Below are 12,558 nucleotides of genomic sequence, written 5' to 3'. Positions count from 1 at the left end.
ATGTTCACTAACTAATACATGTACCTTTTTCAATGTTGGAGTATTTCCTTCAGACACTATCTCCAAAGTCGGTATCTACTGACTTGTGACTCTTCATATGTATTGCCAAATTTCTTTCCCTAAAGGGTTAAACTCCTTCAGAACCACATCCAGGGAACAGAGCGCCTACTTTGCCACAACCACATACATTAAATGTTTTAAAAACTAATAGACAAAATATGATTGATACCTTATTGCTTAACTTTTTTTATTCATGTTTGTTTTTTTAGTTGTATTCTGCAAAAGTCTTTGATACTTGACTTAGAACACATTTTATTATTTGTTTTGATGACTGAATTTTCATTCTTTTCCTTTTTGTAGCCTGTGCTAAAATTAGCTGGCATCTGCTAAAAGGAGAGATGTATTAGGATTAGGTTCAGCTGTAACAGGATAAACAACAGAGGCTTAAACTAGAGACATTTCTTTCTCTTCCACATAAAAGAGATCTAAGGGGCAGTCCAGAACTGGCCTTGGACCCCCTCCATGAAGTTATGAGGGGCCCATATCCTTCCTTGTCACCCCTACACCATCCCCTGATAGGGTCTCATCCTCACTGTCTAAGGGGGAAGCTGGAGCTCCAGCCATCAAGCCCAACAACAGGACAAAGGGCAGGAAAAAGAGGAGATAGCTACCTACATTTACACTTGTCTGCATCCTGTTGGCCAAAATTCAGGCATGTGGCCTCACCAAGGGAGGCTGGACAATTAGTTCAGCTAAAAATCAGGATCTTACTACTCAGGACTAAGGTAAGAATGGATATTGAGAGGCAGGCAATTATCTCTTCCATAGACAAGGATAAAAATCCTGTTAAAGACAATCCATTCATATGAGAACAATCATTTTTTATGATGAAGATAGCTAACATTCAGTAAAGTTACCAATTGTGGGCATTGTGCTAAGTACTTGATAAGATTATGTAATCTTTACCACAGCCCTTTGAAGAAGATACTAGTAATATCCTCATTTTCATAGAGGAAACTGAGGTATAGAGGGGCTAGGTGATTTGTCCAAGGTCACCCAGCCAACAAGTGGCACACGTAGATTTGAATGCAGGCAGCCTGGCTCCGGAACCCCCAGGACACGACACAACTACGAAGAGAGGCAACTCTTACCAGCAATTATAGAACCAACCCAAAAAGGCCAATGAGGCTTATCTAAGGGGCTTATTGATTCAGGAGTAAGGAGAGGGAACCTGAGCAAGAGCTGCTTTCTTTTTTTTTTTTTTTTTTTAAGATTTTATTGGGGGGTTGGGCGGAGGGGAAAAGCGTTGGGGAATCGGGGAAGGGGAACAGGCAGGTAGACAAATTGCTGTTTTGTTCTTCAGTCTAGTTGTGAAGGACGTTGCTTTCACTGGCCCATGTTGGTATGATCATTGTGCTCCTCCCAGGTGAGGCAATCGGTCACCGGTCATTGGTCAGCCGCTCACAGTGGCTCCCGGTAGCTCACACTGGCTACCAGCCGCTCACGCTGGCTGCCAGCCACTCACATAGCTCACGGCAGCCCACTGCAGCCCTGCTGAAGCCTACGCTGACCCGGCGACTCACAGCAGCCCAGCTCCAGGTCGAGCTGTTGTTCATCATCTTAGCTGCAGAGGGCGAGCATCACTGGCCCTCAATGTGGGATCCGAACCGCAGTCCTGCTGCTCAGACCTGGTGCTCCCAAGCGAGCTCTTAACCAGCTGAGCCACTTGGCCGGCCCAAGAGCTGCTTTCTTACTTTGTGCCTCTGAATATTTCACTTGGTCATCCATTCAACAAAGTTTCTTTCATAACACGTATTATATTTGCAATGAATTGTCTAACACCTGTGTTTGCCACTCCTTGGGGGCACAGAGTAGGTGCTCAGAAAATAGTTACCTGTTTGTGAGGGCATGTGCTAGGCCTACTCTGTGCCAGGCTCTGTGGGGGGTGCTGAGAGTGCAGGAATGAGACACAGACCTGCCCATTGGCACTCATGGCCAAGTAGAGACCAACAGGTGGATCCCAGAGAGAACAAAGCAGGCAAAGGCTGGGGAAAGTCTGGTGTGGAGAGATCGTACTTTATGAGTCACAAGCAATAAGGGGTAAGGTTTGTAAGGTATGCTGGACTTAGAATTTCTCTCAAGCTCAAGGTGAAAAATTGAGCCTCAGCTCTGAGATAATAGGGAGCCACAGGCTTTCAGCAAGTGGTGACAGAGCAGCCATCTACACAGACTGTTCTGGCAGCCCGTGAAGAGGATGGGGGTGGGGGTGGGGGAGACCAGATGTAGAAAGAGCCATGAAGATGCTGGATGAGCACCCTTGTCAGAGGGCTCCAAGGAGGGATGTGACCTGACTGAAGAAAGGCCTACCTCAGGGATGGCTGGGAGATAGACAGGTTGACACCTCGGCTCAATGGAGGCAAGAAAGGAAGAGGTGGACTTTCAAAGCTGGGGAAATGGGACACTGGTTGAGAGGGGTTTGGAGGGGAGTCTGAGGTTGCGTGGTGGCCATAGTGAAGGGTTTGGAAGAAGGAAGGGGGGTGGGGTGAAGAAAAACAAAAGAGGCCCTATGCTTGCCAGACAGATCCCCAAGGGAGTCTGGGAAGAGAAAGAAGGGGGCCTGAGGTAGCCAGAGCAAGGGGGGCTGGAAGGGGACTGGAGAGGGGCCCTGGCTGGAGCTGGGGCAGACGGCAGTTGGACGCCTGCAGGCTGTGCTCATGGCTCAGAAATGTCCCAGCCCTGCCAGGAGCCTGCCTGGCTCCTGCTGCCTCTTCACCGCCCCCAATCCCAGCCCAGCCCTGACATCAGGAGCTCTGAAGCTGTCTTCCCCACCCAGAATGGGCCTCCCCTCCCCAGAACCCTTGCATACTCACACCCTCCCCACCGACCCTCAGCCTTCCCCCAGTGGCTGATGGCACAGGCCAAGGGAGGGGGAGAAAATAAACACATCTGCAGGGTGGGGTGGAAGGTCAGGAAGCAGGATTTGGGCTGCAGATGCCAGGGGGCCCACAAGTCCAGGGGGCGGATGGTGGAAGGGGTCCAGGCAGCAGTCTGAGCCAGCAAGTTAACGTCTACAGTACTTTGCCCCTGACAGGCCTAATGAGACACAGGTGGTGCCCTGGCCCCAGCAGATGCTGGTTCTGTGCTTGGGACGGGAACGGGGGTGGTTCTGCAGCTCCAGGGGGCGGGGCCAGAGTGGCTGACTGGGGCCCAGCACATAACTCGGGGCAGTTGCAGTCTGGGGCAGCAGACACCCAGCAGACACCCAGCCACTCTGAGCTGAACTGGCAGCATGAAGGTACCGGGCAGGGCACTCATGGCGTTAGGGGATTGAGTCCATTCTGTGGAGAGGGCCCTAACCAGACAGTGGGCTAGGAAGGCACAGGGGGTTCTTGTGATCGAGTTGAAATTCTTTAGCTATGAGGATGCTGAGCCTGTCCTAGAGAGTGGGGTTTCTTGGGAGAGGAAGGAGGGCAGGCAAGGGGTTTCTTGCAGGGGGTGGTTTGTGTGTCGGGGCAAGTGCAGAGAAAAAGGGTGGCTCTTGGGCTGGAGAGAGGGGCTGTGCTAAGGTCACCCTGTTTTCCTATCCCCAGGCCCTCCTGGCCCTGCCGCTGCTGCTGCTTTTCTCTACTCCCCCTTGTGCCCCCCAGGTCTCCGGGATCCGGGGAGATGGTAAGCAGCCTGGCCAACAGGCTGGGCAAGCTGTTCTGAGCCATCTTTTCTGGGAGTCAGGCCTCATGGCTGAGCCCCACTCAGCAGGCCTGTCTCCTGCTCTATAAAATGGGGCAGGTAGATTAGATGACCTTCGAGTGTCCCCCTCTAAAAGAAACCTTGTGATTTCTTAGGATGGAGTACCCCGCCCCCAGTGACAGAGACAAACTGTGGGGTGCTGAGGTGTGCGGTATGCCTTAGCCCTCTTCTCCTCACCCTCCCCGCCCTCCCCCAGCTCTGGAGAAGTCTTGCCTTCAGCAGCCCCTGGACTGCGACGACATCTTCACACAGGGCTACCAGGCAGATGGCGTGTACCTCATCTACCCCTTGGGCCCCAGCGTGCCTGTGCCTGTCTTCTGTGACATGACCACCGAGGGTGGGAAGTGGACGGTGAGTGGGAGGAAGGGGACACAGGCCCAGTTCTAGTCCCAGCCTTGTGACCAAGCTTCACCTCTGGAAAACTCAGTTTCTTATCTCTCAAATGGGGATAATACACACAGCATAGTTTGTGAGCTGCTGCCAACACTGAATTCTAGGTGCGTAGTCATGTTAGTGCATATAATCTTCACAATAACCCAAGGAGGAAGGTACATTTCACAGATGAGGAACTGAAGCCAGCAGGTAAAGTAACTCGCCCAAGGTCACAAACCAGCATGACCCTCTCCTCTGCCCACCCCCCACCCCCAGCCATTTGAACTCGAGAATGCCCTCTTTACCTCTGTCTTTTCGGCCTCAGCAGCTGCTCACTGAGGGGTACCAGTGTGAGCCTTGTCTTAGGCCCCCAGCTCAGTCCTTTAACAAACCACCTCAGCATCATAGGGTCCATGCCTAGGTGAAGCCCCTGCCCACTGGACCCTTGATCATCCAGGTTTCATCCTCTCTGCTCTAGGTTTTCCAGAAGAGATTCAATGGCTCAGTGAGTTTCTTCCGGGGCTGGAGTGATTACAAGCTAGGCTTTGGCCGTGCTGACGGGGAGTACTGGCTGGGTAAGGTGGGGCCCAGGTGGGCTGGGGGCTGCCCCAGAGCCAGGTCCTTGCTGACCAGCTGCCCCCCCTCCCCAGGGCTGCAGAACCTGCACCTCCTGACACTGAAGCAGAAGTACGAGCTGCGAGTGGACTTGGAGGACTTTGAGAACAACACGGCCTACGCCAAGTATGTCGACTTCTCCATCTCGCCCAATGCAGTCAGTGCTGAGGAGGATGGATACACCCTCTACGTGGCAGGCTTTGAGGACGGAGGAGCAGGTAACACCCTCCTGCCTGCCTAGGGCGGGGCTGTGGGGGGAGAAGGAGGGGCTGTGGGGGGAGAAGGCAGGCCTGGCACTGCCAAGTTGATCCCTGACCCCGTTCAGGCCCCTCCCGGCCTGGAAGGCCCACAGCTGGCTCCCAGCCAGCTTGGGCCTCAGCTGCGTCCACTCCACTCCAGGCCGCCCTGTGAGAAGCAGCTGTTTCTCTTCACTGCAGAAGCACAGCTACCCAACATCTGGCTCAGGGAGGTGCCTCACCCCAGCAGACAGACACGTGATGTCTCTCACAGCATCACTCACTACTGCTGTCACCTCCCTCCCTGCCAGCCAGGGGCTCAGCTCTCTGCCTCAGCGACCCCATCCCTCTTCCTTTCCACCAGGTGACTCCCTATCTTACCACAGCGGCCAGAAATTCTCCACCTTCGACAGGGACCAGGACCTCTTTGTGCAGAACTGCGCAGCCCTCTCCTCGGGAGCCTTCTGGTTCCGCAGCTGCCATTTCGCCAATCTCAATGGTTTCTATTTGGGTGGCTCCCACCTTTCCTATGCCAATGGCATCAACTGGGCCCAATGGAAGGGCTTCTACTACTCCCTCAAGCGCACTGAGATGAAAATCCGCCGGGCCTGAGGGGCTGGCCCCATCAGACCCTAACGCTCCCCTGGCTGTTCCGGGTCTCCATGAGTGCTCCCTCTGCTGTACCTGTGTCCGCCCCTGCCCCCCATGTCAGTTCTGTGCTCTCTTCATACCTGCTTCTCACAGGGGGCCTATGGCTCTAGCCCCAGCTGATCTGTCACACCCACCTCTCAGCTAGGCCTCTGCTGCCCTCCACCTGAGGCTATGCTGCCAGCAGCTTCCCAGGCCTCCTCTGAAAGGCACAGCCGGCCCGGACCTGCCTGGGCTCCACATGACTTAGTTGCCTCCATCCTATCCCAGGAGCTGCTCTCCCAGCTTCAGGCTTTTGTATTCCACCTTCATCAGCTTTCTTACTATGGGCTCCTCCATTGGGGGCCGTCCTAGCATGCTACTCGGAGGTGGCAGTCTGACCAACACCCAGAGTCTGCCAGACCACCTGCATGTGACCACCATGCCACACCCCAGCAACCCCCTGGCTGTCCTCGGGATGCCTCTCCTCCTTCGCCTCCCTCTGACCAGCTTATTCTCTAATGGTGAGCACCATGGACTCTCCCAGCCCCATCTCACTATCATACTCAGTTTTCCCCACCTGCCTGCACCGGGAACCCAAAGCTCAATGCTAAAACCACAGCTACTGCATGCCTCCCGTAAACAGCCACCATCAAGGTAGGCATAGATACCTCCCACCCACCCCAGGGTTGAGGTCTGACCATGTTAGGAGGCAGAGAACAACTTCCGTGGGGCTGGAAGCAGGTGGGGAGTGGAGGTCTCAATAAACCTCAGGACCCGAAGAAACTGGCTTTGGCTATTGTGCATGCAAATGCGTTTGCTTGGCCCCCAATGTGGGGACCGGATCCTCCCTACTCCCCTACTGACAGCACCCCACCCCCCACTCCAAAGACACCTGGAATTAGGTGCTATAGGGGATGTGATATTTCACAGACCTCATTTTGATGGCAGAAAGACCAATTAATAATAAAATTATGTAATAATAAGTACAATACAAGGATCACTTGGGGAGTAGGGATTTTCCGAACCTGCCATGGCTTGGTGGTGGCTCAGGTGGCAACTTAAGGCTGAAGGGTGAGTCTGAGATGAACCTGCAGTCATCCAAGCTGAGCGTCCCCTGCTGGGCCCAAGGCTCCAGCCCTTGGGAACGCTCGTGTAGGCTGTGGAGCTGGGTCTGCCCCTGGCAAGGCACAGGCTGTGGGCCTCAGGGCTCCTGGAGTTCAGGCAGGTCAGCCAGCAGCATTGGGGAATCCATCTGGATCTCACGTTGCAGGGACTCAATGTCCGCAGGGTTCATGCCGTGGCCCTCGAGCCAGTCAGCAAGAAAGGAGGCTGAGAGCGAGGCTGAGTCTGCCTGGCTACAGGGGAAAGGGGAGCAGGGAGAGCTGTTAGCTTAGATTGGCTCCTCGCCCATTCCACAGGTAAGCTCCTCCTGCACCAGGAAACACTACCCACAGCCCCATTCCAGAAGTTCAATCCAGCCATCTTACCTATCCTGTGGCCCATCAGCCACGCCCATATCGAAAGACTGGTTTAAGAATTCCTCCAGGTCAAAGCCAACACCATAGCCAGCCCCACTGCCTTTTGGAGTGCCTGAGAACACGGGGGGCAAGGGATCCTCCACCTGGAGGGAATAATGGCAGGTTACAACACAGGCACCACCAAGAGCATAGTGAGGTCTGCAGGGCACCTGCTGTCCTGATGCTGTCAGTAACTCAGCCGGGATATCTGTGGCTGACAGTGCCAGCCTCAACTATTACTGAGAGCGGACTGGGGCCCACCTCCAGGCCAGCACTTCCCAGGAGGCATCATATTTGTCTGCCAACAACCTGCTCATCAGCAATATGCTCCTTCTACGAGCAAGAGGCAAGTTCAGAGATAAAGCCCTACCTGCTGCTCAGTTTTTGTGGAACAAGGACACACCAAAGCCTCTCTCATCCCCATCCTCACCAAACGGCAAGGACTTCCCAAACCCATTATCCCTGGGTCCAGATTCAGGTGTCCTCACAGCCTAGATCTCTTCTCTCACCTGAGACTTGGACAGCTGCTGGGTCACCAGGTTGACATCGGGTGACTCTGAGGTGGAGGGCTGAGGGGGCCCCCTGAGATCTGAAGGGCGTAGGCCAGATGAGAAGTAAGGCAAAAAACCCTGGGTGCTGGGGTCAGGCAGCCCAGGTGGTGCCACAATCGACTGAGGGGCCAGGAGGCTGGAAGAGGTGGTAGTTTGGAGTGGAGCAGGGCCAGGGAGTGGCCCAGGAGGGCCGGCAGGGTGGGGAGCAGAACCAGGGTGTGGACAAGCAGGCTGTGGAGCAGGGCCAGGGGTGGAGCCTGCAGGCTGTAGTGGGAGGCCAGTGGGCTGGGCTACTGGGCCAGCTGGAGGACTGGTGGGCTGGGCTGGAGGGGGTGTTGGTACTGGGGTGTGGGCTGGTGCCGGGGCTGGGGCTGGGGTGGGGGCTGGGGGCCGGGCCATGCGGGTCCAGCGCTCCAGCAGGCTGCGATCATTGTCACTGAGCACCAGCCCAGCCAGAGGATCAGTAGAGGCGATCCCAGAGGCCCCAGCCCCCCGCTCTTTGCGCTCCCGCTCCTGCCGCCGCTTCTCCCGCTCCTTGGCTCGTTCCTGCCGCCGCCGCCGCTTCTCCTCCCGCTCCCGCTGGCGCTCCTGGGCTGTCACGGGCTTCCGAGGCTCAGGTGCTTCCAGCGGGGCGCTGGGGCCATCTGCAGGGAAGTTGAACAGGGGGAGGGTGAGGGCCTATGGCCCTGTCCAAGCCTGGAGTCCCCCTTGTGCCACCCCATTTCCCAGTCAGTGGCTGCCTCCACAAGGCACCTCTGAGCCGGCTCCGCAAGGACTTGAGCAGGGCAGCTTTGAGGGCCGCCTTGGTGTTGTCTGAGATGGCACCTTCCCTCTTTGGAGGGGCTGCTTCACTGGCCGGTGGGGGTGGTGGCTGCAGGGTCAGATCAATGGTGTCAGGTACAGGGCCAGGACATGGCAGTGGGGCTGGCGGAGGTGACTCCATGGCACAGTCCCCACTGGGAGCCCAGGGACTGGGCATTTCAATGTCGGGGCAGCTAGGCTCACTAGCCACAGGCTGCAGGGAAGGCTGGAAGCGTATCTGCTGGCGGATGCCCTCACGCCGCACATGGAAGTCCTCAATCTCGGCCACAATGGCCTCCTTAATCCGCTCCCGGGTGAGGGCTTCACGGTCAAAGGCAAAGTCAAAGGGTGGAGCACAGTCAGGCTCATCATCAGGGTCATGGTACTTGGCCAAGAAGGGGTGGCGAAGGGCGGCAGCTGCTGAGATGCGGGAACTGGGCTCAAAACGCAGCATACGCCCTAGCAGTGAGAGGGCCTGACGGTCAGCACCTGGGTACACTGTCTCCCAGGGCACAGGCTGGCGTGGTGGCAGGCTCTGGATATACGCCCTCACCCTTTCAGCCCCTACAGCTTGAATCACTGCTGGTGATGGGGTGCCCAGCACCATCATGATCAGCTGCAGCTGGTGCACGTAGTTTTTGCCTGGGAAGAGCTGGCGCCTGGCCAGCATCTCACCAAAGATGCAGCCCACAGACCACAGGTCAATAGCCTGTGTGTACTCATGCAGTGAGAGCATGAGCTCAGGGGCACGGTACCAGCGTGTGGCCACATATTCGGTCATGAAGTACTGGTGCTCAGCAGGCGAGGTGCACAGGCCACGTGCCATGCCAAAGTCACCGATCTTAAGCTCACAGTTCTCATTCACCAGCAGGTTAGAGGGCTTGAGGTCACGGTGGATGACCTGAGCTGAGTGCATGTACTTGAGGCCCCGCAGCAGCTGGTACAGAAAGTAGCGCACGTGCTCCAGCGTGAGTGGCTGCGAGGAATGGATGATCTGGTGCAGGTCGCTCTCCATCAGGTCCAGGACCACATAGCTAGAAGGGACAGGGGAGAGAGGTATATGGGCTGTCTTGTCTACACTCCAGTCCCAACCTCACCATGTTCTCCTGGCTCGACAAGTAATGGCCCTACCCTCGGACTCTATAAGGGACAACAGCATGGAATGAAGAGTCTAGATTCTCTACAACTTTTCCATGAACTTAAGTGAAGTTAAATCATTTTTCTCTCCAGATCTATTGTAGTTACCCATCAGAGAAAACATGAGGTTGGACTAAACCAGGACTAGCAAATAGATTTAGTTTTGGGGCTGTCTCCATTGTTTGGTAGTGGTCACTTGAAAAACTGATGAACACTGTGGTGGCTTGCACATTTTCTGTAGGTAAGAGTTCTGTGATTGATGAGTGATGACTGCTAAGGGAATAGGCAGTTGTAGTTATAGTATAAGTACATTTACCATCCTTTGTACTGACATCCTATACAACTGTAACATCTGTACTCTTCTTGAGAATCGGCTGTCCCTGGCAAAACCCTAAGGAAGCACTGGTCCTGGAATTGTGGGAATTTCCCCTGCCTGCCTATTAGGTTCAGCAGTCCTTCCAGAACTTCAGCAATATGGTCCCAACCTTCAGAAAAGTCCCAACTCTGCCTCCCTCTCCCATTCCCATTTCTTACACTGATTTGAACTCGCCATAGGGCACAGTGGGCCTCAGGATGTCCTTGATGGCGATGATGTTGTCATGCTTGAAGTGTTTGAGGATCTTCAACTCCCTGAGGGTCCGCTTGGCATTGGTCACCACATCAAAAGCATTAGGGATCTTCTTAATGGCCACCTGCTGGCCTGAGGAGCAGGGAAAAGGCAGATACCATGAGGTACCTTGCAGTCGTTGCAGAGTGGCACAAAGCCCCTTTCAACATCTCCCATCTAGGATGCAAATAACAATACCTACCATATACTGAATAACAACAGTTACTATATACTGAGTACCTACTATGTGCCAACCCCTGTGCTAAGCACTTTACATACACTTCACGCCCGTCCTGAGACAGGTACTGTTGGTTTGTCGGAAAAGTCATGACGCATTTTTGCAACAGAAAACATAGAAAAAAATACGTCATGACTTTTCCGACGACCCAATAATAACTCAAAGTTAGAGATGAGGAAACTCTGCCTCAATAACTTATTGGGGGTTGCACAGCTTGTTAGTGGTAGAGTCTAGACCAGCGGTTCTCAACCTGTGGGTTGCGACCCCTTTGGGGGGTCGAACAACCCTTTCACAGTGGTCGCCTAAGACCATCAGAAAACAAAAAGATACTTACTTTACGATTCATAACAGTAGCAAAATTATAGTTATAGAGTAGCAACGAAAATAATTTTATGGTTGGGGGTCGGTCACCACAAGAGGAACTGTATTAAGGGGTCGCGGAATTAGGAAGGTTGAGAACCACTGCTCTAGACTGTGCTCATTCTACCTCTCTACGCTCTCTCCATGTCAGGAACCCTACCCATCCCACCACCAATCCCTTGTACTAGGTCTGTGGCTCCAGAACACACTTCTCTTTTAGAAACAAAGGATAAGATCTCCATCTAGTCTAATTGGGACTGTCATTTTTCTAAGGAGGAAGTGGGCAGATGTGCTGGCAAACCCACCATGCCAGAGTTTCTGAGAACTGTTCACAACACAGTGCCTGGCACCCAGGTGGCACATAACCAATACTTGTTGACTTGAACCAGAATTTGCGTCCAAGCTTTCCTTCCTGGCTGTTTGAGCCGGGGCAGCTTTCTCACTCTTGGGGAACCGGTTTCCACATCTGTGAGCGGTGCACATAGGGAAGCTCACCAGTGAGACGGCGACGTGCAGAGGACACGACCCCGTAGGCCCCGTTGCCTATGGTCTCGATGATCTCATACTCGTCCCCCACCTCAAAGGTCACATCGAAGGAACGGGCTTTGAGCAGGGCTAGGTTCTTGGCCGCTACAGAGGCAGCGGTGTTGGCGGGTTCCGCCTTCACCGGCCCGGGAGGCTCTCCAGAGCCGTCCTCGCTGTCATCCTCCTTCAGGGGCTCGGCCATGGCGTCTGCGTGGAAACGCTGGTAACAAGGGGCCGGACCCGCCCCAGGCCTCAGTTTCCCCTTTGTGAGGCTGGGGAGCAGAACCACGTAATTCCAAGTTCCCTAAGCCGATGGAGACCAGGTAGGGGGCAAAAAACAGCGGCTGGCATGTAGTAGACGCCCCACACCCGGGACTCTGCGCCCAAAGCTCAGGTCCCGGTGCAACGCGGGGTTGGAGGTGGGGGAGGTGCGGCGAGGCGCGGTTCAGGAAGAAAGGGAGGGGGCGGGGCACTTCGCTCTCCTCGGTCTACACTCACCGAATCGCGCCTCACCCTGACGTCTCCTCGGGGCTTTCGAAGGTCCCCGGGGCCCCTGGCCTCCCGACCCCAGTGGAGGGAGCCTCCAACAGTCGTTCGCTCACGTGTTTAAGACCTCCGCCACTACCTCAGCGTAGGGCTCAGCCCCGCTGGTACACCCCCCCCCCGCCGCCCCGCCTCCCAAGACCACGCTCCTTCCATCCTCCGGCCAATCGCTGGGCGCTCTCTGAGGAGGTTCTCACCCTTGTGCTTACGTCGTCCAATCCGAGCCCACCTGATTAAGAAAGCCACGCCTGTGCCCCGCGCGCGCGCCCGCGCGCGCCACTGCCCAGCTAGCCGGCGGGAGCCGCCCAAAGTGCGCTTTGCGCTTCGCAGGGGTACTCTCGGTACCCGGCGCCGTCTTACGACGCATGCGCGCTGGCTGTCCCAAGCGCCGAGTGAATGGAAGGCAACGCCCCCGTGCGTGCCCGCGCGCATCCCAATGAATCGGCTAGGTCTCCTCCGGCAAATCGTAGCTGGTCCTTGCAGCTCCGAGGGGCTAAGATACCTGGAACCGTTAGCTTGGAGGCCAGCTCACGAAATCCTCCCACTTCAGGCCCGTCTTTCCTTTTCAGTCCCTATCGCTTGAGGGATTGTTCCCCGCCATTTTCCCGATCGGTCCCGGACACCCGGCTCTGGGAATGCATCATCCCAGAAGAGGGTGTTCCGTCACATCCAACCACAG

The 12,558-nt window shown here is 55.3% G+C and overlaps 2 protein-coding genes across 6 annotated transcripts; one reads left to right on the top strand and one right to left on the bottom strand.

The window, feature by feature from the left end:
- The first annotated feature begins 3,188 nt into the window (after positions 1–3,188).
- Positions 3,189–6,383, top strand: MFAP4 (microfibril associated protein 4). The gene is made up of 6 exons (XM_019633613.1): positions 3,189–3,295; positions 3,591–3,669; positions 3,944–4,098; positions 4,598–4,694; positions 4,770–4,952; positions 5,335–6,383. Exons 1-6 carry the CDS (start codon positions 3,290–3,292, stop codon positions 5,580–5,582), a joined length of 768 nt encoding a protein of 255 aa, XP_019489158.1. The 5' UTR covers positions 3,189–3,289; the 3' UTR covers positions 5,583–6,383.
- Positions 6,384–6,500: 117 nt separating this feature from the next.
- MAPK7 (mitogen-activated protein kinase 7) lies at positions 6,501–12,558 on the bottom strand. Of its 5 annotated transcripts, none has more exons than XM_019633611.1 (7): positions 12,382–12,558; positions 11,307–11,543; positions 10,141–10,306; positions 8,422–9,503; positions 7,627–8,312; positions 7,088–7,221; positions 6,501–6,955 (listed from the first exon to the last, which is right to left on the bottom strand). In XM_019633611.1, exons 2-7 carry the CDS (start codon positions 11,536–11,538, stop codon positions 6,802–6,804), a joined length of 2,454 nt encoding a protein of 817 aa, XP_019489156.1. In that variant the 5' UTR covers positions 11,539–11,543; positions 12,382–12,558; the 3' UTR covers positions 6,501–6,801. The 5 variants fall into 5 exon arrangements, with proteins under 5 accessions (XP_019489156.1, XP_019489152.1, XP_019489154.1 ...); XM_019633607.1 differs by lacking the exon at positions 12,382–12,558 and adding an exon at positions 12,077–12,372; XM_019633609.1 differs by lacking the exon at positions 12,382–12,558 and adding an exon at positions 11,835–11,991 and having other exon boundaries at positions 11,307–11,640.

This window comes from Hipposideros armiger, unplaced genomic scaffold, assembly GCF_001890085.2.
Source record: "Hipposideros armiger isolate ML-2016 unplaced genomic scaffold, ASM189008v1 scaffold_1349, whole genome shotgun sequence".
Taxonomy (NCBI): Eukaryota; Metazoa; Chordata; class Mammalia; order Chiroptera; family Hipposideridae; genus Hipposideros; species Hipposideros armiger.
Note: the sequence above shows the minus strand (reverse complement) of the source record. Positions and strands in the feature narration are given on the sequence as shown.